The following is a 27999-nucleotide window of genomic DNA, read 5'->3' as shown; positions in this document are numbered from 1 at the left end:
CTGCCACTCATCAGAGGTTACTTTGCACAGCACCACAAGGCAATCTCTGTGCCCGAATGTGCTACAGGTACCCACACGCTCAACGTCTCTTGAGAAATTAAGCACTCTTCTAACCTCTCCTAAAATACACCTGTATAAACTGAGATGAGCTCTTACATCAGAAACCAAAAGCAAAAGAAGTAATTTAAAAAAAAATAAAACATTACTAACATCAATTTATGGTTTATACCCAACTTTGTTCTGAAATCTAGTCAAAGCACCAGATGAAAAGTTTTAAATACTGAAAAGAAATGAAAATGTGGTCATTAGTGGATAACATAATTATCTGCATAAAGAACCAATATTATCGTGAAAATGTCAAAAATTCACAAAGTTGTTCGCTAAGGTGGCCAGATATAATAATGTTTTAAATTTTTATAACAGAAGTGTAATCGGAAAAGTCCCAGGTAAAGTGGTATCAAACTATGCAACATCTAGGAATAAGTATAACGAGACAATGACAAGATATATATAAAGAAAATTAAAATGCTTAACTGAAGTGTCTAAATGGACATAATACTCCTAAGTAGGAAATCTCATCTTTAAATGAATATTTCACTTTTTTCAAATTAATGTTTAAATGCAATTTAAATAAAAAATAATGTTTTATGGCAAAGGAACATTTTCCAAATTGAAAACCATGCTTATCTAGAAGCATAAATATATAAGACTATCCAAAATTATTTTTCAAAGAGAAGTGAGGGTAAGCACACTCTACTGATATTGAAACACATGATTATAAAGCCACAGCAATTAAAACATTGAAGTGACATCACCAAAACACAGAAATTTGGTGAAAATAAAAGCACCATTATAAATGAGAAGAGGCTGGTTTTCCCCATAAATATATCATGTAACTTAATGTTGGAGGGAAGGTTCTGGCATCAGATGGACTGTGAATGAGAGTCCTGGTCTACCATCTGCTCACTAGGTAACCTTGGGGAAGTAACTTAAAGACAGTCTCCCAGTGCACAAAATGGGGATACTACTGAATTCCCAAAGAGTTACCGTAAGAATTTGATAAGGTGATTCAGAAAAAGCACTTTGCAATGTGTACAGTAAGGGCTCAAGGGACTTTAGGGATTATAATTAAGTGAAGCTAGATGAATAATAGCTAAGATTTGGAGAAAAATTTGGACCACTCTCAAATCAATACAGATAGATTGAATAGCAAAAAATAAAGTTATATGTCTTTTTTTTTTTCTTTTGTTTTTGAGATGGAGTTTCGCTCTTGTTGTCCAGGCTGGAGTGCAATGGCACGATCTCAGCTCACCACAACCTCCGCCTCCCGGGTTCAAGCGATTCTCCTGCCTCAGCCTGGCAAGTAGCTGGCATTACAGGCATGTGCCACCATGCCCGGCTAATTTTGTATTTTTAGTAGAGATGTCATTTCTCCATGTTGGTCAGGCTGGTCTCAAATTCCCAACCTCAGTTGATCTGAAGACCTTGGCCTCCCAAAGTGCTGGGATTACAGGTGTGAGCCACCGTGCCTGGCCTAAAGTCATATGTCTTTGAAGAAAATATAGCACTTGTATTTGCCTAAAGAAATATCTTCTCGGCTGGGTGCAGTGGCTCACATCTGTAATCCCAGAACACTGGAAGGCTGAGGTGGGAGAATTGCTTGAGGACAGGAGTTCAAGACCAGCCTGAGTAAGATGGGGAGGCCCTGTGTCTACAAAAGAGAAAAAAGAAAGAAAAGAAAAGAAAATATAAAAAATCAGCCAGGCGTGGTGCTACATGCCTATAGTCCCAGTTACATGGAAGGCTGAGGTGGGAGCATCACTTGAGCCCAGGAGATAAGAATATAATGAGCTATGATTGCACCACTGCACTCCACCCTGGAAAACACAGAGAGAGAGAGAGATCCTGTCTTTAAAAAACATAAAATAAATAAATAAATTTTAAAAAGAAATAACATCTTCTCTATTGGCAATGCACACTTCTCAAATTATTGACCTGACTCTATAAAAAGCACAATTAAAACATTCAGTATTGTTATGTAGCACTTTATAAAGTATAAGCTGTTACCATTAAATTTTTTAAAAAAAGATGTGTCAGGGAAGAATGAACCCTATACTCAATATGAACTCTGTTTTAACCTGTGGCACAAAGGAAAATGTCATGCAGTACATGTTACCTTCCTTCTTTCAAGCAAGTCACAGGCAACATAGTCCTCGACTAAAACGAGTCATACTGTGGTAAAATCTAAAACGCAAGTGCTTAAAGCCCAGGGAAGTTATCAATCTTATAAAATGTTTTGCTCTAGAATCTACTACTGCACTCAGCATGGAGAAGGTCCTCCTTGTTTGTGGAAAAAACTCAGGCTTTGGTGCCAAAGAGGGCAGGGTATGAATCCTGGCTCTGTGCTAGCCGACAGTGGATCCCTGGCCAGTTACTCAGCTTCTCAGTTTTTACATTTGTAAAATAGGCTACATGTTTTGTGGCAGATCATGATAAGTCCTAAATTAAATAGTGAAATAAGGGATCTAACACAAAGGAGATATTCATGGAAAATAGTTCTTTCTGTTCTTTATGTCTGATGTTGCTTCTCCTCCTCTTCTCACCCTCTTTCCCACCCTCCAAAATACTTTTCTGAAAACAGCTTTTTCTTTTCATAAATGGATCAAGGACCCAATTGTGCACATTAACACTCCAGAAGAAAACAGAGGAAATATGAAAGCCAATTTCACATGAATCAAAACTATATATAGCCATTGTCTTAGTACATTCAGGCTGCTATAACAAAATACCATAAACTGGTGGCTTATAAACAACAGGAATTTATTTCCCAGAGTTCTGGACACTGGGAAGTCCAACATCAAGGCACTGGCAAACTCCCCTATCACATTGGGGAGTAGGATTTCAACATATAAATTTGGGGTTCGGTGGGGGGGGACACAAATATTCAGACCATGGCAGTCATTTAGAAACACAAATAAAAATAAATAAATAAAGGTCATTCATTTTCCCTCCAATCAGAGAGACCAATGTTGGCATTCTGGTGAATATACTTCTAGAAACTCTCCATATCTCTTTTTATATGTATGTAGGTGAATTATTTTTTTAAACAAAAATGGAATCATAATCAGCAACCATTAACCCACTTTTTTACTGTAGTATTTGGTGAAAATTTCCCATATCATTAACTATTTTTCTACTTCATTTTAAAATGGCACATAGTAATTCCATTTGATATCATTTATGTTATTTTTCATTTTCCTGCTATTTTAAACAATGCAATGATAGTTACTGCAGTTAAATCTTCTAATATGCTCATGACTGCTTAGGATGAATTACTAAAAACAGAATTGTTGGGTCAAAGAGTATGCCAAAAGGGTCTTGATAAAAATGGCCAAATTGCCCTCCAAAAAAAAACCTGACCACATTACTCTTCAGCCATCAATGTATTTGCTAAGATTTAAATGTTATGTCCCCCCAAAATTCATATGTTGAAATCCTCACCCATAAGTGTGTGTATTAGGAAAAGGAGCCATTGAGAGGTGGTTAGGTTATCTTGGCAGTACTCTCATGGCTGGGATTATTGCTCCTATAAAAAAGGCCAAAGACCCCTCACCCTTCTACCATGTGAGCTCAGAGTGAGAGGATGGTGGTCTATGAGGATATGGGCTCTCAACACACTCCACGTTTGCCAGTGCCTTAATCTGGGACTTTCCAGCCTCCAGAACTGTGAGAAATACATGTCTGTTATTTTATAAGCCACTCAGTTATATGGTATTTTGTGGATCAAGCAGCCCAAACAAAGACAGAATTAGAGTATTTTTCCTCTTTTATCCTTCCTAGTTTACTTCTAATTGAATTTTTCAAAGCTTAACACCACTGACTGTACTTAGTTTATCTGTTGTCTTTCCCTCAGCCCAAACCACATTTGGGCATTTCTCTTACAATGAGATTTTTTATAATGCAAGTGAATATAACAAGACAGATTAAGTAGGGTATGAGATTTGCATTATGCAGACCACTATGATTATAATGGAACTAAACTCTGAGTTCAAGTTCATATGCAGTAGGACAAGCTTGTTAAGATACAGTTGCTTTTGCATAGTGACTGTACCTTTTGTTCCAACAATAAGAATGGGTTACAAAATACTGTGTTAATGAGAGTGCTGGGGCTGTGAGGTCAGGAAAGGAGTGTCCCTTGACACAAAGCTGGTGCAATCACAGGTGTACTCAAGGGTGTTTGTTTTACAGCTACTTAATTGTGAACATTCATGCTCCCTAACTATCAGGGTTTCTAAGGAAATATAACTGATTTCTAGATTCTAAATTCCTTTTCCCTTTTGGAACAATTTTCTATAGAACATGGTTTACCATATGTTTAATATTTTTAGGGTTTTTTTTTTTTGTTTTTTTTTAAAGACGGAGTCTCGCTCTGTTGCTCAGGCTGGAATGCAGTGGCAAGATCTCTGCTCACTGCAAGCTCCGCCTCCCAGGTTCACGCCATTCTCCTGCCTCAGCCTCCCGAGTAGCTGGGACTACAGGTGCCTGTCAGCACGCACGGCTAATTTTTTGAATTTTTTTTAGTAGAGACGGGGTTTCACCGTGTTAGCCAGAATGGTCTCGATCTCCTGAACTCGTGATCCACCCGCTTTGGCCTCCCAAAGTGCTGGGATTACAGGTGTGAGCCACTGTGCCTGGCCAATATTTTTAGTTTTTAAGTAAAACAGGTTTTCTTTTTGTTTGTTTGTTTGTTTGTTTGAGACGAAGTCTCACTCTGTTGCCCAGGCTGGAGTGCAGTGACGCAATCTAGACTCACTGCCACCTCCGCATACTGGGTTCAAGCAGTTCTCTTGCCTCAGCCTCCCGAGTAGCTGGACTACAGGCATGCACCACACATCCAGCTAATTTTTTTGTATTTTCAGTAGAGATGGGGTTTCACCATGTTGGCCAGGATGATCTTGATCAGGTGATCTGCTTGCTTCGGCCTCCCAAAGTGCTGTGATTACAGGCATGAGCCACCACACCTAGCCACAAGTAAAGTAGTTTTTGCAAACAGTGTGAATGGAAAAGTCAATAATGTTGAAAATGTTATCAAACATTTTCAAAAGTGATAATGTAGAAAACAGAAAAGAAGAGAAAAAAAAAAAAAGCAGCAACAGTCCATCGAAGCCCACAATGGCAAAAATGCCATTCACATGGGCACTGCCAAAATGACCTAATTTATTCACAAATTTGTTTAAGGTAATCTATGACACAAAAGATCTCTTTCCTCAGTCCTTCTATGTCTGAGAATGTCTTGTCTTTGACCTTGAAAAACAGCTTTTGCCTTACAAGTCTGAAGAGATTTTAATTCCTCTGGCATTTACCACTAATGAAGAAGTCTGTTTCTAACTTTTTTCTTTGCTCCTTTGTAGATAATGTTTTAAAAAGATCATCTCTTTATCATTTATTCATGACCTGTAAACATTTGCTACAGTTATTCAGAGGACTGCGTATTCCCCATAATTCTGCCTAAGGTAAGCTCTTATTTCTCCACTTAGGCATGAGTCTTAGCTCATGAAAGCATCTTCTATCAGATTCCAGCTTTGATGACTGCTTCTACTCCCGAGGTTCTGTCCTCTTCACCAGGAACACCTTTGATCCTCAGACTCTTCATTTACACCTCCCATATCTGTTGTCTTCTCTTATCACTTTTTTTTGAGATGGAATTTCACTCTTGTTGCCCAGGTTGGAGTGCAATGGCGTAATCTCGGCTCGCTGCAACCTCTGCCTCCCGGGTTCAAGCGATTCTCCTGCCTCAGCCTCCTGAGTAGCTAGAATTACAGGCATGTGCCACCATGTCCAGCTAATTTTTGTATTTTTAGTAGAGACAGGGTTTCTCCACGTTGGTTAGGCTGGTCTCGAACTCCCGACTTCAGGTGATCTGCCCGCCTCGGCCTCCCAAAGTGCTGGGATTATAGGCGTGAGCCACTGTGCCTGGCTTCTCTTATCACTTTCATTCCTTCAGCCACACTGCATGCATTCTGGGGGCACACCTCAGGTTGGGCCTCTCACTACCCAGGTGTGTCATGAAAACACTAATTTGACTTCACTGATGGTCCCAAGAAGTACAGGCCTAACTATTTTCTTTTCTTTTCTTTTTTTTTTTTTGAGACGGAGTCTTGCTGTGTCTCCTGGGCTGGAGTGCAGTGGCCGGATCTCAGCTCACTGCAAGCTCCGCCTCCCGGGTTCACGCCATTCTCCTGCCTCAGCCTCCGGAGTAGATGGGACTACAGGAGCCCGCCACCTCGCCCGGCTAGTTTTTTGTATTTTTAGTAGAGACGGGGTTTCACCTAACTATTTTCATCCAAATAATTTCCATTTATTTTACACCCAAATCCCTTAAGCCCATTCTGCTTGATTAAAAAAAAAAAAAAAACACTAATTGGATTCTTGGCATCCTTTTTCTACATGAAAGTACATTTTCATCCTGTATTCTTTGATGTTCTAAGATTTAAAGTACCAGGATGATCATTACTTTTGAACAGAAGAGCAATGTTATTAGATACTTGTGGCTTGACCTGTTTATGTTTAGAAATTGATTTATCAAATGTAACATAACTTTGGCTCCCTGAACTTGCTATGTAAAACAAAGACAAATGATGGACATGAAATCTTCACATGTGTAGTTAGGAAAAAAACATTAAGAAAAAGCAATCTGTCTATGGAAAAGTGTCGGGTTGCCTTTGTGAGAAATAACTTAGTAGTCTGTTACTTCCATGTTGTTGAAAAACCAAAACAGATATCAAAGGAAAAGTAGAGGATTTCATTTTTTTTTTAAGTTTCTTTTGAGTTCAGGAGGAAAAACTATGATTTGAAATGATTAATATAGACATTACAGATTTTATACTGAAAGTTAAATTCATTCTTTGTACTGCAGAGGTTCTCTTTAAATACATCTTTGACTGTGATAATCAAAAAATGAGCTATGCCCTCTTATTTAAGTCTTTCATGTTTGTTATAATGACCTCCCAGTATAATTTTCTTAAAATTCAACTTCACTATCCAAGATCTTGGTATTCACCTTTTACATTAAAACATTACATAATTATAATATATTTTATCCCAATTTAGTCTTGTCCCCTCTTATTTATAAAATGTGTCCATCTCTTTCCAATCTTATGGCTGCACAGCTATGTTTCAAATGAAGAACTTCCCTACACTGAAATTTTACCCATATTTGTAAAATTTCCGTTGCTATCTCCGTATTCATAGAAGCAAAGATGTTCACTACTCTAAGTTTAAGAAATAATGAATTCCTTTAATATAAAAGAATCCGGGCAGGGTGCCATGGCTCACTCCTGTAATCCCAGCACTTTGGGAGGCCAAGGTAAGTGGATCACTTGAGGTAAGGAGTTGGAGACCAGCCTGGCCAACATGGTGAAACCCTGTCTCTACTAAAAATACAAAAATTAGGTGGGTGTGGTGGTGTGTGCCTGTAATCTCATCTACTTGGGAGGCTGAGGCATGAGAATCACTTGAATCTGGGAGGCAGAGGTTGCAGTGAGTCGAGATTGTGCCACTGCGCTCTAGCCTGGGCATCAGAGCAAGACTCTGTCTTAACAAAAAGAAAAAGTATCCTATGATATAGTTCATATCAATTTAATATATTTTGATATTTTAATATAGACCAAACATCTTTTAATACATTTATAAATATTCCAAGGTGCTTGTATCAAATTTAACTTAATAACCAATTTTGAAAAATATATTAAGACACATTATCACCAAAAAATTCCTTAAGAGTTTATGCGAACAGAATAAATGAAAAAGGAGTACTTTATATATTAGTAAACACAAATGAAAGCACAAAATGGCTCAGTTCACTCGTTCTAGAAGGATTTTTTGATGCTTACTGTGTGCCAGGTGCTGCGCTAGGTGTTGGATCTAGATTTATCTGACGCCATCTGCCTCAATATAATCTCTCCACTTCCTTTCTCCTACTCCCCTCTCAAAAACAAAGCATTTTTAGAATCAGCACCATGTTGTTATGAGGCAATTCTAGTGACTCAATCTTTCTGAAGCATCCTTTATTAGTATCTCAACTGTTGTGTTTTCCTAAGTGTCAGGAGATAGCAATGACTTATTACTCAAGGATTAAGTGAGGCACAGATAAAAGTAATTTCACAAGTAAAAACATTATTTTGTCAAAATACACTTCTTTAGATCAGGCAGATGATGTTATAGCTGTGGAATAGATACCTACAGAAAGTAATTATTTTGTTATATATTGCTTATAGAACTTCATATTTGTCTAATGCTTTAGATTTTTGCAAAAGCTCTTACTTTTACTTTATTTTCAACTTTTTTCTGATTAATATTAAAAATAACTATGCGTAATATACAAAAAAACTGCCTTGCAAAATTTCTGTAAGCAGAGAAAACAACTATCAACATATTGTTATATATCGTCCTAATCTTTTTTATATACATTCATTATTATTTGTTGTCCATTAACTTTTCATTTTGGCTCTCTGTGTATTCACTGGATTACTTTTGTTTTACACACGTGGATTCATCTGACACCTGGAAGTAGCAATTTGTAGGCCTTTCACCTGAAATTTAGGCCCCTCTAGACAAATCTACCTGGCACCTCAAAAACATCTCCAAACATAAACTCATTATCTTCTTTCCTCCTTCTTGAGCTTCCTAGTCTATAAATTTTTGACTCTGTTTTTGTTTCTCCCTCACACACTATACTGACCATCAAATGCTGCTGTGTGTCCCTGCAGTGTGCCCCTTCCCCTAAGCCCTAGTCTCAGACCAGCACAGCCTGTCTTCATGTTAGGTTCATCACAGAATTGATGGTAAACTAAATATAGAGCAAACAAAAAGTAGAGAATTTTCTTTTCTCTTGACATTCTCCTCCAATGGCTCTTCACTGACTACAAGGTAAATCCCAAATCCTTAGCAAGTCAACGAGATCCTCCCATTTTCTTTCTTTCTTTTTTTTTTTTTTTTGACAGAGTTTCACTCTTGTCACCCAGGCTGGCGTGCAATGGCAAAGTCTCCCCTTCCCTCCTAGACTAGAGCCACCAAAAGCAGCAGTGAACTGGGATGCTCTTGACTTGAGGTCTGATGCTCCATCTAGTGGTAGAGAACATCGCCTTGGGATAGGACTGAGAAACATGCCAGGTCAGACGCTGGGAGAGTCAGCAAACCTCCCAAGATGAGAGTTTGTCAACTCTAGTCAGATTTGGAAAGGGTCAAGGAACCCTGGAATTCCACCTAGAGGTTTTATCTAAGCACTGGGTTCTCCTGAGGAAATGCCTCAAACCTCCAAACTGGTTGCTATCATTGCCATTGTTGAGAGATGATAAGCTTTAATGACATTTCTTTTTTTTTTTTTTTTTCAGAGACAGTGTCTCGCTCTGTCACTCAGCCTGGAGAGCAGTAGATTAGTGTACCCTCCAACTCCTGGACTCAAGCAATTCTCTCACCTCAGCATCCCAAGTAGCTGGGACTATAGGCGTATGCCACTACGCCCGGCTAATGTATTTTTTGTAGAGACAGGATCTTGTACATTGCCCGAGCTGGCTTTGAACTCCTGGCCTCCAGTGATCCCCCTACCTCAGCCTCCCAAAGTGCTGGGTAAAATTACAGGTGTGAACCACTGAGCCTGGCCACATTTCTTTACTTATTGCTACCAAATAAAATCACAGGATACTTCTGACCCAATGACTACATTATTACCTATGCTTTTCCAGAGTTTTCTTGAAACTCCAACAATTAAAAATAGAGTATTCATTTATCTATGTATTAATTATTCCTTTCAATGCACACTTAAAGAGCACCTGTCACGCTGAAGACACTACACAAAGCTAATACTCTAGGGTCTAAGTCACCCCAGCCTGTACATAGGTAATCAAGTACATCCATAATAACAATGCAGAGAGGCAGTCTAACCTGGACAGGGACAAGGAGGGCTTCTGGAGGAAATGATGATTGAGCTGATTTTGTTAAGTCAAGTAAGAATCAGTCAGGTAAAGAGTAAAGGGCATTGTTTCAGACTCAGCATTACACACGCGACAGAGTATACCACATAAAAAGGCTATCCTAATACAGCAAGAAATCATTTAAAAAAAAAAAAAGCATACGCTTTGGGGTCAGGTGCAGTGGATCACGCCTGTAATCCCAGCACTTTAGGAGGCCAAAGTGGGTGGATCACTTGAAGTCAGGCGTTCAAGAACAGCCTGGCCAATATGGTGAAATCCCGTCTCTACTAAAAGAATGAAAATTAGCCAAGCATTATGGCGTGCACCTGTAATCTCAGCTACTCACGAGGCTGAGGCAGAAGAATCACTGGAACCCCAGAGGCAGAGATTGCAGTGAGCTGAGATTGTGCCATGGCACTCCAGCCTGGGTGACAGAGCGAGACTCAGTATTTTAAAAAAAAAAAGAAATATATATATATGCTTTGGAAGGCCAAGGCAGGAGGACTGCTGGAGGGTAGGACTTCGAGGCAGGAAGACTGCTCAAGGCTAGAAGCTTGAAACCAGTTTTATGGTGAGACCCCATCTCTCTCTCCAAAAAAAAAAAAAAAAAAAAAAAATATATATATATATATAGCTGGGTGTGGCGTAATATGCCTGTAATCCCAGCTACTCAGGAGGTTGCGGCAGGAAGACTGCTTGAGCCCTGAAGTCGGAGGTTGCAGTCAGCTGTCATCCTACCACTGTACTCCAGCCTGAGTGACAGTGCAAGACCCAATCTCAAAAACAAACAAAAGATATGAAATGCAATTTTCCTTAATCCTTTTCCTCTTTTTGGAAATAAGGGATAATATTTAATATTTACATTTTAAGAGGAAGCTTATTAATAGCACAGAAGTGTCTTTCAACAGGTTGACAGTTACAGCTTTTTATAAGATACTGAATAGCTTGAGTTTAAAAACATCCATTAAGACATGTAATACATTATACAATCATCTTAGCCCTGTAAAGCTACAAACCACATGCTTTCGGCTGCCGAGAGAGCATCTGCCTGTATGGTAGCAACATCAGCAATGCAGCACTTATTACTACCTCAAGGGCAGTCCATTTTATCTTTGAACACCGTTGGAAGGTTACATTAAACATGGATACAAGGTATGTCTTCCTGTAACTTTGGCATTAACTAGGACCAAGTTTAGGGCACCTCAGAACAAGTGTCATTGCTCTGCTACAAGGCCACATTTCATTTACTGTATTCTGTGTGTTCTCAGTAACTGCCCTTTGCTTTCTCTCCCTTTCCTAGCAATCTCAAGTATGCCATGACCTGCATGCCACGTCATATGTCTTCTAACACTCTTGGAAGGTTACATTAAACATGAGACATGGCCAGGTGTGTTGGCTCATGTCTGTAATCCCAGCACTTTGGGAGGCCGAGGAGGGTAGATCACGAGGTCGAGATCGAGACCATCCTGGCTAACACGGTGAAACCCCGTCTCTACTAAATATACAAAAAATTAGCTGGGCATGGTGGCGGGTGCCTGTAGTCCCAGCTACTGGGGAGGCTGAGGCAGGAGGATGGCGTGAACCCGGGAGGTGGAGCTTGCAGTGAGCCGAGATCGCGCCACTGCACTCCAGCCTGGGTGACAGGGTGAGAGTCCATCTCTAAATAAATAAATAAATAAATAAATAAATAAATAAATAAAATAAAATTTAAAAACCATGGACACATAAACGTATGTCTTCCTGTAGCTTTGGTATTAACTAGGACCAACTTGAGGGTGGCCCAGAACAAGTGTCATTGCTCTGCTACAAAACCATGTTTCATTTACCGTATTTGCAGTGTGTTCTCAGACACTGCTCTGTTTTCTCTCCCTTTCCTAGCAATCTCAAGTATGCCATAACCTGTATGCCATGCCAAGTTCTGATTCCTGGTACCCTTTATTTATTTCATTTATTTGCATTCTCTTTGAAAGAAAATCCATGGGTGTATGTGATATAAGAGTAGGTGTGAGATGGATGATTCAGGTCAAGCTAGATATGCCACTCCTGCGAATGTAGTTTGAGATGCAGGGGTTGTTCTGAGAAACTATGTAACACCGTGGACTCATTTCAAGATTCCCTTTAAGACTCCCAAGTGTCTGAGGTCAGGAATTCAAGACCAGCCTGGTCAACATGGTGAAACCCCATCTGCTAAAAATACAAAAAATTAGCCAGGAATGGTGGCGGGCGCCTGCAGTCCTAGCTACTCAGGAAGCTGAGGCAGAAGAATTGCTTGAACCTGGGAGGCAGAGGTTGCAGTGAACTGAGGTCATGCCATTGCACGCCAGCCTAGGCAACAGAGCAAGATTCCACAAAAAATAAAAATAAAAAACAGACTCCTAGGGTTTTTTCTTTTTTTTTTTTAACTGACAGATGCTAGGCCATGTCTCCTCCATTTTCTACTGTCTAGCAAATGACAAAAAGTACAGGCATTTCTATCGGCATATTTATGAATATGTCTATATACATTAAGAAAAATATTTCTCATAAAGAGAAAGTGATTCTTCTTCAGATAAATGTTTATTAGTACACAATACATGCTGGGCACTGTGCTAAATGCTGGGAACACAAATTTAAATGAGACATTATTTTAGTGTGATCCCCTTATACAAGATTATGTATATAAAGCAAGGGCCAGGGGCACATAGCAGCTGCTCCATAAACTGTTACCATTATTATGATCCATCACAAATGATAGTCTTTTAAAAATTCTTATAGGCTTTTTAAATGAAAATACTGCAGTAACGCCATGAATACTCACCAATACTATAATATCTCTTTAGTTCTGTACGCCTGATCTCCTTTAACTGATTACTTTTTCTCTTTTTCTTCTCATCAGTCATATATTCCTCTTCCACAGCAATGTTGCACTTGTCTGGCTCTAAAACTACTGTATTGGCATCTTCCTTCCCAGTATGAGTCCTTGTAGCTATAGCTGAGGCTGTCTCTGCATTTTGTTTGGCTTGTTTTTTCTTTTTCAAACTAGGAAAAGAGGGGAAAAAAAGAAAAAACATTGGAGAGATGATTTGCTGGTAGAAATCGTATTAATTTCATGCTGCTGGGCTTTGAAAACTAATGAACTGATACAGAAAACACTTTCCTTATAATATGTTTCATTACATTTATTGTTCTTTTTTATTTTCTAATCACTTACAAATTCTTACATGGAGATCTGTGACCTTTCTTCAACTTGATATAGTCAATACTATATCTCATAAAATTATTGAGAACTGCCATAGGCCTGAAGAAAAATGAGATTCTTCCATAGGCTATGAAATGTTGAGTATTTTTAAAAATCACAATATATGGTTATGCTACTAGAATGCCATGTTTGGAAGATTACATTTTAAGAAAATATTTCTGGTTTCAGTGGCACTTTTGGACTGATGGGCAAGCACATTTGTAAAAACAAGCCCTTTGTAATTGGCTCACATACCGAGTAAAAGGATTTGGCAAGGTGTGAACTGGGTCACATAAGAGTAATTCTTTTCCTTTAAACATATGGCAATAGTAGTGAAGAAGGAGCTGCATTTCCTAAGATAGAAAATGCCATAATGTCAACACATGATTTTCCTTATGATTACTGATAGCTGCCTGATTATTAGTTAACATATTCGATGTTACAAATTCTTTACTCCTGAGCCAAAGATGTGTAAGAGACAAAGTTTATCAGAATTCACTGAAAGCCAATACCTCAAAATATTTTCAGTTGACACACACTCTGTAATTAATGGGTATGTCACTCTGTACTTGACAGTCGAGAATGTTTTTGCCTTACCAGAATCTAAGTGCTTTGAGAACAAGGGCCTTGGCCTCTAGTATATGTTGTACTCTAATCATATGTAAATACATATTTTTAAATTATGTCCCTTTTCCCTGTGCCTACATAGAAAGTATCTAGGCACAGTTAGATTTATCTTATACATTTCTATTTCCTTCACCCTCTTGAGCATATGTCCAATTTGATGTTGGTGAATGGATAAGAACCTGTTTGGGTAGAAAAATGAGATAACTGTAGGATACACAGGGTCTGAAACTTGATATTACACTGCATTGCTCTGTGATGTCAAACAAATCAGTTTGACATGCTAGAGAGGTCCCTCTCTGAGGCTACAACACTTAAGAGAACTCTGACCTGAGGCTAGGAATTTCACACCTTGAGCCTTAGTTTTCTTATATCTTAAATGGTGACAATTGTACTTCCTTGGGTCTCTAATAGGATCTTTTATTAGGCTTAACTGACATAATACATGTCAACATATAACACAAACAGAAACAGAAATAGTAAAATATCCCCTAATACAATCATAAAGACACGACAACTAAGCATGGTAAGAAAAATGAGACATTCGGCTTTGAGATAAAGGTCCCATATTCCAACAAGGTATTTCAACTAGGCTATTATTAACTGAACACTGAGCAGCCAGGTTCTTAGATATTCATCGGCTAACAAATTAGTATACAGCATAAGAGACAGAGCAGCAGAGGAAAAGTCATAGATGAATATACGCCCCATCTCTTAGTTTAGCCATCTTTTAAGGTTTGTTTAAAAGACCAAAACTGGAAGTCCTAGTCAGAGCAATCAGGAAAGAGAAAGAAATTAAGAGTATCCAAAATAAAAAAGAGGAAGTCAAACTATCTCTGTTTGCCAATTATACAATCAAATACCTAGAAACCCTGAAGACTCCTCCATAAGACTCCTATAAATTCAGTAAAGTCTCAGGATACAAAATCAATGTACACAAATCAGTAGCACTGCTACAGCAACAATGACTAAGCTGACAATCAAATCAAGAGCTCAAGGACAGTCAGAGAAAAAAGAAAGAGAAAAAAATAACTCAAAATATCTCTATAAGGAAACTTACAAAACACTGCTGAAAGGAACTGTAGATGACATGAACAAATAAAAATACATCCCATGCTCATGGACTGGGAGAATCAATATTGTGAAAATGACCATACTGCCCAAAGCAATCGACAGATTCAATGCAATTCCTATCAAAATACCAACTCATAAAAAATACATCCCATGCTCATGGACTGGGAGAATCAATATTGTGAAAATGACCATACTGCCCAAAGCAATCGACAGATTCAATGCAATTCCTATCAAAATACCAACTCATTTTTCACAGAATTAGAAAAAACAATCTTAAAACTCATATGGAACCAAAAAAGAGCCCAAATAGCCAAAGAAATCCTAAGCAAAAAGAACAAAATCTGAAGGCATCACATTACCTGACTTCAAATTATACTACAAGGCTATAGTTACTAAAACAGCATGGTACCTGTATAAATATAGATATATAGACATTGCAATGCAACAGAATAAAGAACCCAGAAATAAAACCAAATACAACCAATTGATCTTCAACAGAGCATACAAAAACATAAATTGAGGAAAGGAAATCCTATTCAATAAATGGTGCTGGAAAAACTGAATAGCTATATGTAGAACAATGAAACTGCATCCCTGATCTCTCACCACACATAAAAATCAACTCAAGATGGATTAAAGACTTAACTCTAAGACCTGAACCACAAAAACTCTAGAAGAAAACCTAGTAAAAACTCTTCTGGGCTAGGCGCGGTGGCTCACGCCTGTAATCACAACACTTTGGGAGGCCAAAGCAGGCAGATCACGAGGTCTGGAGTTTGAGATCAGCCTGAACAACATAGCGAAACCCCATCTGTACTAAAGACACAAAAATTAGGTGGGTGTGGTGGCATCTGCCAGTAGTTCCAGCTACTCAGGAGGCTGAGGCAGGAGAATCACTTGAACCCAGGTGGTGGAGGTTGCAGTGAGCTGAGATTGCACCACTGAACTCCAGCTTGGGTGACAGACAAAGACTTTCTTAAAAACAAACAAACAAAAAAAACTCTTCTGGACATTGGCTTAAGCAAAGAATATATGACTAAGACCCCAAAAGCAAATGCAATAAAAACAAAAATAAATGGGACCTAATTAAACTAAAAAGCTTTTTCACAACAACAAAAACAAAGAGAGATCATGAGAGTAAACAGACAACCCACAGAATGGGAGAAAATATTTACAAACTATGCGTCTGACAAAGGACTAATATCCAGAATCTATAAGCTACTCAATCAGCAAGACAAAAGCAAATAATCCCATTAAAATGTGGGCAAATGACATGAATAGATATTTCTCAAAAAAAAAAAAAAAGATATACAATGGCCAACAAATATATTTTTTAAAATGCTCTATATCACGAATCATCAGGGAGATACAAATTAAAACCACAGTGAAATACCACCTTATTCTAGCCAGAATGGCTGTTATTAAAAAGTCAAAAAATAACAGATGTTGTGTGTGGATGTGGTGAAAAGGGAACACTTACACATTGCTGGTGGGAATATAAATTAGTACAACCTTTGCAGTATGGCGATTTCTCAAAGAAATTAAAAGTAGATCTACCATTCGATCCACCAATCACATTACTGGGTATCTACCCAAAGGAAAAACAGTCATTATACGAAAACAATACCTGCATGCATATGTTTATTGCAGCACAATTCACAATTGCAAAGATACAGAATAAACCTAAGTGCCCATCAGCTGATGAGTAGATAAAGAAAATGTGGTCTATATATACCATGGACTGCCACTCAGCCACAGAAAAGAACAAAATAATGTCCTCTGCAGCAACTTGGATGGAAATGGAGGTAAGTATTTTAGGTGAAGTAACTTAAGAATGAAAAAATCAAATATTACATGTTCTCGTTTATAAGTGGGAGCTAAGCTATGAGGATGCAAAAACATACATAGTATAACAATGAACCAGGGGAGGATGGGATGTGGCTGAGGGATAAAAAAATTATATATTGGATACAATGTACATTACTCAGTTGACAGGTGCACTAACATTTTAGACTCCACCACTATACCATTCATCCACATAACCAAAAACCACTTGTACCACCAAAAGCTATTGAAAGAACCATATAATTAATAATAAATAAATAAATAACCAAAAATCACCAACCAAACAATTGGAGACTCATAAAAAGGAATTATTTTCATTAAACATATTATTTTCTATCCTCAGATTTTAACTTATTTTTCTGGTAGAGGAGTAAATAGCTCTAGCAAAGTTCGGATAATGCCCCTAATAAAACAATCTCTCCTGATCAAAATTTCTCTTCTGATCAAAAGTCCTGCGTGAGGCTCAAATTATTCTGCAGCAATCTAGATAACACACAGAGCTTGTCTCAACATTGGAAGGCTTATCTATGCAGAGAACTGATCTCTTTCTCCAAACTGATGGGCTGATTCTGATGTATTGACTCATCAAAAACATGTTTCGGATTAACTTTGTTGCCCCCTTCCAAAGATGATTCCTTCTAGGAGAAAAGAGATGTCAAATATTAATATTAATTCTATGCAGCCTGAGCTATGCTGCTTCTTCATCTTCTGAATTTTTCCACTTTAAGTTGATTTAAATGTCCTCGTTTCACTGTCCCCACGATAATTAAACTCACTCAGATCTGGGGCATGTGCTTTGATGAACGGCAGCACTGTTTGGGGACATCTCATTAGAGACTCATTTTCCTCATGGAAATAACAAAATGGGATACATTGTTTTATTTTTCTCTCCCTTTTCTACACAGACTATTATTGTCAACACATATAGCCAAACACAGTTGTTACTTCAGAAAAAAAGCTAGAATACCTTAGAAATAATACCTTAGAAATTCTACAATCAGATAATCTTTTGCTTTGACTAGAGTACTCATGAGACTTTGTTTCTCTGGAGATTATCAATATAACTAGAATATTCTGATATTGCAACTGGAAATCAGATGTGTTTCTGGAAGCCCTCTGTAAAATCCTTCCTTCCAAGTAAAGAGATCAATTTCTAACACTTTTTGCAAAGGGGAATAGCTGCCAACCTGAGGAATCTGGTAAAGTTAATGCTCTTCAAGCATTCCTTTTCAGGGCTTTAATCTTTCAGTCCTTACTTTGTGTTTTTAAGCCAATATCTATCTTGGTAAGACAGTCTCACAATAGGGATTTGTTTTCATTAACTTAAGATAAACAGAAAAAAAAAAAAAAGGTCTTGCAGTAAAACGAACTGCCATTATTTCATCTAAGCATTTTTTCATGACCCCAAATATACACTGATTTTATATTGTGGGCTAAAAATAACACTTGGCAAATCATCTTAAACGATGAGTGACTGAAAAATAATGAAATACATTTAAGATTTGATTACCGTGAGTACAAGTGGGAAAAAAATCAAAACCTTTATTTTGCATTTGTCTTTCTTTAAAATAGATCACAATTACATAAAACCGGTGTTTTAAATTGTAGTCAAGCCTCGTCAATTCTATCTTCTAATCCTATCTTTCCCACTCCAATTTACCTTCTCTTCACAATCTCTGCTTTGTCAGGCTTACATCATCTCTGTGACCTGGACTATGTTTTATGATATTATTTATTTTTCTTCTTTTATTATGAAAACATGTCATAACAGAAAATTTTCAAAGTGCAAAAAATGAATAAGACTTAGATCAAATGCAATGCTAACATAAGAAGCAATCACTGTTTGGGGAAGACAAGGTGAAAGCCAAAAGAAAAGACAAATTACACTGTGGGCTTCCCCGAGGGCAGAAGAATGAGGCAATGTGGCTTGCCACCATGATTCCAAGCTTATTTATACCTTTCCATAAAGGAATATTAAAAAGCTTTTTAAATTCTGGAATCTCTTGGCTTTTTTACATTAAAATGGTGTAGACACTTATAGAATGCACACATACTTCACTTTTTCCCTACTAGTGTTCCAGCCCAGAGTTAGCCGACTGACTGCAGAAGTAAGCAAGGGGCTCCTGCTAACTAAATCACTTGTAGTAGCTGAATGAAAACTGGTTTTCTTCTGAAGCTTTTTCTTTTACAAAAGGAAATGAGTGTGGGGCACTGGCAGTAAGCAGAGTCAGGGTCTTGGGCAAGTTCCTTTCCTGCATGGCACACATTAGGTACTCAGTAAATATTTCTTGAAAAAAATAATGGAAAATGAGCCCATGTTCTGAGATATGCTGCTTCTTAATCTTCTGAATTTTTCCACTTTAAGTTGATTTAAATGTTCTGATTTGGTTGAGATCTGCTACTCTACAAACAGCCATTTCACAGCTTTCTCTGATTTGCAGCATATTCTCCAAAATGAACTCCCATCTTCTTATTTAAGCTACTTGATTTTAAAATAAAATATATTAGCCACACATTATTTATTTATTTTTTATTATACTTTAAGTTCTAGGGTACATGTGCACAACATGCAGATTTGTTACATAGGTATACATGTGCCATGCTGGTTTGCTGCACCCATCAACTCGTCATTCACATTAGGTATTTCTCCTAATGCTATCCCTCCTCCAGTCCCTCACCCCCCAACAAGCCCCAGTGTGTGATGTTCCCTGCCCTGTGTCCAAGTGTTCTCATTGTTCAATTCCCACCTATGAGAGAACATGCAGTGTTTGGTTTTCTGTCCTTGTGACAGTTTGCTGAGAATGATGGTTTCCAGCTTCATTCATGTCCCTGCAAAGGACACAAACTCATCATTTTTTATGGCTGCATGGTATTCCATGGCATATATGTGCCATATTTTCTTAATCCAGTCTATCACTGATGAACATGTGGGTTGGTTCCAAGTCTTTGCTATTGTGAATAGTGCCGCAATAAATATATGTGTGCACATGTCTTTAGAGTAGCATGATTTATAATCCTTTGGGTATATACCCAGTAATGGGATCACTGGGTCAAATGGTATTTCTAGTTCTAGATCCTTGAGGAATCGCCACACTGTCTTCCACAATGGTTGAACTAGTTTACACCCCCACCAACAGTGTAAAAGCATTCCTACTTCTCCACATCCTCTCCAGCATCTGTTGTTTCCTGACTTTTTAATGATCACCATCCTAACTGGTTTGAGATGGTATCTCATTGTGGTTTTGATTTGCATTTCTCTGATGACCAGTGATAATGAGCATTTTTTCATGTATCTGTTGGGTGCATAAACGTCTTCTTTTGAGAAGTGTCTGTTCATATTCTTTGCTCACTTTTTGATGGGGTTGTTTCTTTCTTGTAAATTTGTTTGAGTTCTTTGTAGATTCTGGATATTAGCCCTTTGTCAGATGGGTAGACTGGAAAATTTTTCTCCCATTCTGTAGGCTGCCTGTTCACTCTGATGGTAGTTTCTTTTGCAGTGCAGAAGCTCTTTAGTTTAATTAGATCCCATATGTCTATTTTGGCTTTTGTTGCCATTGCTTTTGGTATTTTAGTCATGAAGTCTTTGCCCAAGCCTATGTCCTGAATGGTATTACCTAGGTTTTCTTCTAGAGTTTTTATGATTTCAGGTCTAACATTTAAGTCTTTAATCCGTCTTGAATTAATTTTTGTATAAGGTATAAGGAAGGGATCCAGTTTCAGCTTTCTACATATTAGTCACACATAATTTAAAATGTACTGAATTACAGACTGCTTTAATTAATATTAAATTCCAGTTACATATGACTTTGTTCTTAATTTTAAAATTTGGGATCCATGTGCTTTTAAAAAATGCAACATAGACATAAATATCTTGTATGGCATTGTTCAATATGGTAGCCACAGGCCAGTCACCCATAGTTACTACATTTAAGTAAAATTGACTTTAAAATTATTCTGTTGTAAGAAATACACTTCTAGACTCATGTCCTAGTGGTTACTCTACTGGATAATACAGAATACTTCCATCATCACAGAATGTACTAGACAATATTGATCTAGAGCTATAGTTAGTCCTATCTTCAAGACATTGGAGAGAAGGGTAAAGATACAGTATTTAAAATGTAATGAGTATATGCAGAAAATATGTGTACAAGGGTACACACACACACACACACACACAAATACTTTTTATTGTGTTTCATTTGTACATTTTGAATTTTGTATCATGTACAATAATATATTAAAAATATTTTAAGTAGTCTTTGAAATCTACTGTCAGAATAATTTAACACATAAATATTGTCCAACTTTTAAAACTGAATTTTACGTTTCAAAAACTTATGAAAAGCTTTAAAGAGCTTTCTTCTAACAGGAACTACTAAGCTGACTAAGAACCAGGCACCAGGCTATGTACTTCACAAATGCTAGCCTATCCTCACAAAAGCCCAATGAGATAGGCAGTTTTATCTCTATTTTACAGATAACAAAAGGAAGGGTGAGAAAAACTAGGACCATTTCCCAAGGTCATAGGGCATAGTTTAGCTGTGGAGCCAGAATTCACAAGCCTAGTTTACAGCCAACTGCCACAGGGCCTCCCAGAAGCCCCTCTAAATGTGTACTATGGCATATATGTATACCTCGACTTTAAAATAAAATCCACTGGACTCTGAAAATTCTACAAACTATGTGGGGGCCTGAAAATTTAGTGGGTTTCAATGGATTGCGCACTCACAGAAAGATTTGAACACAGATTTGGGTTCTGGGCTTGGCTTTCTCTGTAATCAGCCCTGCAACCTGCGTTGGAAACAGGATAAACCCCCTGGGACTTCTAAGTAAACAAAAGCAAGAGGCTAACACGATTTTCAAGGTCCTGTCTGGCTCTAACAGTTTGCCCTTGGCAGGGAAGAGGAGGAAATGTGTTAAACTTGTTTTGATTTAAAAAAAAAAAAAATTTTTTTTTTTTTTTTTTACATCTAAACTAAACCGTCCCAAGAGTCTTGCACTTGTGTGTTTTTTTTTCCTAAGTCTCACATTTGATTACATTTTCCTTCCACTGCAGAATTTCTAGCCTTGGATAAGTCCAGAGGCCAAGACAGTCAGAACCCCATTCATTTACAAAGGCTATTAAAAGCAAAAATAAAAACAAACAAAAAAAAAACTAAAACCAAACCAAGAATAACAACAAAACACTGCTCTATAATTTGGGGCTAATAGCTCCAGGAAGAAAAGTAGAAAACATCAAAACTGACCAACCATGAGAACAGACCCATGAAAGTCTTCTTTAATACAAAATTTTTCTTCAAAATTACCTCTGTAGGGAAATAGAGTACTAATATAAAATATGTAGGTATAGCATTATTTCATGAAAAAAAGATGTAAAACAGTATTGCAGCATGACTCCATTTTTGTGGAAAACACAACAACAAAAAAAGCAAAATCCCTAAAGACCAACTACATACACATAGATATGTATTTATACAGGTTTGGTGGATGTATGAGAAAACGGTTGGTCAATGAGTGGAGAGAGAAGAAGAACTTTCACTTTTTTTTTTTTTTTGAGACGGAGTCTTGCTGTGTCATCAGACTGGAGGGCAGTGGCGAGATCTTGGCTCACTGCAACCCCTGACTCCCTGGTTCACGCAATTCTCCTGCCTCAGCCTCCGGAGTAGCTGGGATTGCAGGCATGCAGCTAATTTTTGTATTTTTAGTACAGACAGGGTTTCACCATGTTGACTAGGATGGTCTCGATTTCCTGACCTCGTGATCCCCCCACATCAGCCTCCCAAAGTGCTGGGATTTACAGGCATGAGCCACCGCGCCCAGCCAAGAACTTTTACTTTATAGGTATGTAATGTGGTGGTGTTGAATCTTTTGTACAGTAAGCATGTATTACTTTTGGATTTACAAGGCTAACAAACAACAACAAAATTAAATATCTGCAGCTATGGCAACATTTTGCTAACTCTTGTTTAGTGGTTCATTCTTTCTCCTGAGTCCAGCTATCTCAGTAAATTGCTGGACTGCAATCCCATACCATTTTTTTTTTTTTTTAAGTCAGATAGAGCTAGTCTGTCTCCCTCCAGCGACCCTCTCTTGGTGCTTTTCTTGAGCTGTTCTGGCTGCAACCTTGTCATTGTATTGTTCTGAACTTCAGAGCCTAGGCTGTTTTTTCCTGGTTGTCTAATTCTGACTTTTACCACCTCTGACAATGGAAGGTCAGTCTTTGGGCAGAAACACTTGTGTTTGAATCCTCTTGTACCTTGGATGCACATCCTTTGCCGAGTTACTAACTCTAAGCTTCAAGTTTGTTGTCCTTGACATAAAAATAATAGCCTCTGATGGGTTTTTAATGGTGATTAAAGGAAATGGTACACAGAAAGCTCACTTTACTATTAAACACAACCTGTGCCTGGTTTCCAGGAAGAGCTTAATAAACAAAAGTTACTAATTTGTTGTGCTGCTGCTGTTATTCTTACTCAGAGATTTCTAAGAATCCAAGTAAATGAGAGAACATATAAAGCACAACATATTTAACATAACAAAGAAGGTATGTAACAAATGTCAGGTATTAATATATGTTCATGTCCTTTTTCTCACTCTACATAAACATTAATTGTATTTAACTCTGCTATGAATTTAGTCATCAATACAAAGCCACTTATTATTTCTAGAAGAACATCACTTTTTGAACTCCATTTCATTTTGTCATTTCATAGTTTTCCATTTCCACTGAAAATCCTCATTTATGATACATTATATGCCAAATTAAGTCAAACTTACAGGCAAAGGGAGAGTAACAGTTAAAACAACAACTCGCTTGAAGAAAATTTTCTCTTGGAATTCTGGCCAAATAAAAACAAAAGGGTTAAGAGTAATCACTGGAAAAATCTGCGGATGTTCCTGATTCTAGTGTCACCCATGGAGACATGCATTTTTTTTTTTCCCTGTTTTCTAATCGTGATAATGAGATTCTTCCCACTGCTAAAACTGAAATTCATCAGTTAAAATGAAAATACTCCAGCTTCAAAGAACCAATACAGTTAGGAAAAGAGATTCTTTGGCTTTGCATTCAATAACTAGCAATATATCCTTCAGATGGGTATACAAAACACACAACAGCATTTCCCCCAGCCTCAAAGAACAACCACATTCAAATAAAGACAAAAAACCAGAATGCCAATCAGGGGAAACCGCAACAATTCGGTTTTCCTTTTCTAAGATTTCTTTGTACTATTAAAACAGTAGTGGGTCAGCAGGTCTTAGAAGACCCCGGTAACCAATGTTTGGGGGCCAGAAATGGCCAAAGCCAAATACACACTCTCTCAGAGGAGCCTTGGGGTGGGACATTTCAGAAATCTTATAAGCATCCCCCAGTACCAGGATCAAAATGACACTGTTGCAAAATGGATGCACACTGTGTAGAATGTCTACATTGTATTTATAAAACAAAACAGGCTTTTGTTGAATGTATACATTGCCCCGTGTGAGAATTTGGTTCCCTTTTCTAGAAGTCAGAATGCTGAGTCACAGCCTAAAAAACGGTTTAGAGAAATTGATGGTGCAGACAATGGTAAAATATATCTCATCTATAAACTAAGGAAGGGAACCAGAAAAGGGAACTCGCTCCAGGTAATAAGAGAATTGTGTTGTGCTATGAGTCACCAAAAAGGCCTACAAATATATTTAAATATTAGGAATTTTACTGCTTATCAACCAAGAATAAGCTGACAAACACCGCAACTCAGAAGTTAATCAAATTCGGCAAAGAGAAATGTAAACAAAGTATTTGGAAGTTGTTTATTCTCTTTTGCTTTACAATGACATTATGCATGTAGCTTATTTAACATAGTTAAACTGACCGGATGTATTAATTCCCTACGACTGCTGTACCAAATTACCACACATTTGGTAACTTAACACACATTTATTTTCTTTTAGTTCTGGAGGTCAGAAGTCTAAAATCAGACTCACCAGGCTGAAATCAAGGTGTCCACAGGGCCATCCTCCCCATCAGAGGTTCTTTCCTTGCTTTTTCCAGCTTCTAGAGGTATATTTCCGGTAGCCTCTTCGTCCATTTTCAAAGCCACCTGCATGGCACACTGCTTTCTCTGCAGTCAAACCTCCCTCTTATATGCACATTTAGGATTGCATATAGAACCCATCCAGATAATCCAAGTTAATGTTCCTATCTCAAGGCCCTTAATCACATCTGCAAGATCTCTTTTGCCATAAAAGGTAACATTCTCAGGTACCAGGGATTAGGAACTGGCTATCTTTGGGGGTCACTATTCAGCCTACCACACTCACTAACTTAACTTTTATATTACAAATAATTGTAAACTGAGCATCATATCTTAGTGTCTTAGTGTCTATGTCTAAATCATTACTATGGCTATTCGATGTATTGTCGATGATACTGGAAAAACTTCACTGCTGGCAGTGAGTAGCAATAAACATATTTCTAAAGCAAAAGCAAAAGGTTTATTCAAGACTACCCTGAAATCTGCAATGAGAATATTACAGATGTGAATTGTTTTATTTATGTTGGATGACTTCCAAACATCCTCTTGGAAGTGGGCGTATTGGAGGGAAATTTTTAACAGGTAGGATTTCTAAAGAGTTAAGTCTCATTTTCATATCTAATTACTTACATCTACATTGAATCAGTTAATCACTGTTTATAATCCCTTACACAAAGCTGTTTATAATCCCTTACAAAGCCAAGAAAGTCTTCTAAAATATTTTTTTATTTTGCTAGAACTCCTTAATAAAGGAAACCTTTTTAAATTATTTGTTTAGAAATGCTTTTACTCAAAACGAACTGTATTCTGACTACTCAATGAATCTTATAGAAAGCAGCATTGGCATATATTTTTGTGACACATATATTTTGCTGCAACAGCAATATATTGCAGTGATATAATTCCAGAAGAACAGCAAACAGTTGTTTTCTTGAAGACATTTTAGTCAAACACAAAGCATACTATCTTCAAAAATCTCAGGCAAGCAAACTCAATGATGCCAGCGATTCTGTCATCCAATTTTAACTGACCTTTCTGTCAACTGCTTAAACTGTAGAAATATTGAAGGAAATAAGAGCTAAAATACAGAATCCTGAAACTAATCAGTTTAGTATATAAATTAATGTTCTACTGAAAGCCTTGTAAGGGAACATAGTTTATGATCAGCAGAAATGGCCTGATGACCGAAAACAATTATAAGTAGCATAAAATTGGAATATGTTCTAGCTTAACTTCTCTCTCAACTTTAAAAAATATACTCTATTAATCTGAAATTGCTTTTGAACAATTTTAGACATACATATACTTACTCTTTTATGATAATATACTTTCATTGTCATAAACTAGATGCGACCTCATAAATCATTCTGTCATTATAGGTACTTTCAGAAATAATAATCTAATATCAGGTATAAAATTTTAAAACTTATTTTGGCAGATGGTCTCAATTTAGTTGGCTTACATCCAAAATGTCTATTCAACATCTTAGAGGTATTTTTTCCAATTGCTACATGCTGGCTACTGCTTGGGAAGTGACATTGCTCAAAAACAGAATTCCTGGGCTGGTAGACTGGCAGTACCTACTCTGAATTTTTTTTCCTTCTGAAGTTAGGGCAGAACTCTGATTCTGGATAATTCATTCACATGTAAAGGCAAACCCAAAATAGATTTTGAAGAAAAATCTTGGACAATGACCATCCAATCACAAGATGGTCTTGGTCACTCTCTTAAAAAAAACCCAACAATGGCCAACTCTCAAGTTACCAGTTTGATTTTAGCCAACCACAGGAACACCTGTGGTATAACAAAAAATAAATAAATATAACCATGTCTTGCTAAACAACAGGGATACGTTCTGAGAAACATGTCATCAGGTGATTTTGTCATTATACAAACATTATAGAATATACTTACTACAAACCCACATAGAATAGCCTATGACACACCTAGGCTATACGGTAGAACCCATTGCTACTAGTTTACAAAACTGTACAGCATGTTACTGTAATGAATACTGTAGGCAGTTGTAACCAGTAAGTATTTATGTATCTAAACAGGTGTAAAAACATAAAAGGTAAAATAAAAATATGGTATTAAAAAATTGGTAGCCAGGCATGATGGCTCAAGCCTGTAATCCTAGCACTTTGGGAGGCCAAAGCGGAAGAACTGCTTGAGTCCAGGAGTTCAAGACCCGTCTAAGCAACATTGCAAGACCCTGTCTCTACAATTTTTTTTTTTTTTTTAATTTAGCCAGGCAAGGTGGCATCCTGAGTAGTTCCAGCTACTCAGAAGGCTGAGGTGGGAGGACCACCTGAGCCTGGGGGGCTGAGGCTGCAGTGAGCTATGATCATGCCACTGCACTCCATTCTGGGCAACAGAGCAAGACCCTGTCTCAAAAAGAAAAGAAAAAATGATACACCTGTATAGGGTCCTTACCATGTATGGAAGCTGCTCTTGGGGAGTCAGAGAGTGAGTGGTGAGTAAATGTGCTTACTGTGCTCTACTGCTTCTAAATGCTGCATACTTACGCTGCACTAAATTTATATATTTTTTTCTTCATTCAATAATAAACTACCTTAGCTTACTACAACTTTTTTACTTTATCAATTTTTAAGTAACTCTTTGATATTTAGCCAAAAATACAAACACATTGTAAAGCTGTACAAAAATATTTTCTTTCTTTATATGCTTATTCTATAAGCTTTTTTCTATTTCTAAAATTTTAACCCTTTTGTTTTACTTTTTAAACTTAATTTAAAAAGTAAAACTTTTTAAACTTAATTTAAAAAGTAAAACTTTTTAAACTTAATTTAAAAACTTAATTTAAAAAGTAAAACTTTTTAAACTTAATTTAAAAAGTAAAACTTTTTAAACTTAATTTAAAAAGTAAAACTTTTTAAACTTAATTTAAAAAGTAAAACTTTTTAAACTTAATTTAAAAACTAAGACGTAAACACACAGGGTCTACACAGGGTCAGGAACGTCAACGTCATTGTCTTCCACTTCCACATCCTGTCCCACTGGAAGTTCTCAGGGGCAATAACACGCATGGAATGATCCTCTCCTGTAATAACAATGCCTTTTTCTGGAACACCTCCTGAAAGACTTGCTTGAGGCTGTTCTGTTTAGTTTTTTTTTTTTTTTTAAATAATCAGAAAACACTTTAAAACAATAATAACTAGTGTAGTAAATAAACCAGTAACATAGTCATTTATCATCATTATCAAGTATTATGTACTGTACATAA

General features: G+C 37.2%; 1 protein-coding gene across 8 annotated transcripts in view; it reads right to left on the bottom strand.

The window, feature by feature from the left end:
- NCOA7 (nuclear receptor coactivator 7) overlaps positions 1-27999 on the bottom strand; it is a 149257-nt gene that overhangs the window by 65897 nt on the left and 55361 nt on the right. For 4 of the 8 annotated variants that reach the window (XM_023230601.2, XM_023230600.2, XM_023230599.2 and 1 more), the window contains one exon: positions 12769-12989. In XM_023230601.2, coding sequence (XP_023086369.1) covers positions 12769-12989 — 221 coding nt within the window. Of the gene's footprint in view, positions 1-12768; positions 12990-24702; positions 25049-27999 lie in introns of those variants that run through there. The other 4 variants (XM_023230596.1, XM_023230597.1, XM_023230598.1 and 1 more) reach the window with 3 other exon arrangements.

Source organism: Piliocolobus tephrosceles, chromosome 5 (assembly GCF_002776525.5).
Source record: "Piliocolobus tephrosceles isolate RC106 chromosome 5, ASM277652v3, whole genome shotgun sequence".
NCBI lineage: Eukaryota > Metazoa > Chordata > Mammalia > Primates > Cercopithecidae > Piliocolobus > Piliocolobus tephrosceles.
Note: the sequence above shows the minus strand (reverse complement) of the source record. Positions and strands in the feature narration are given on the sequence as shown.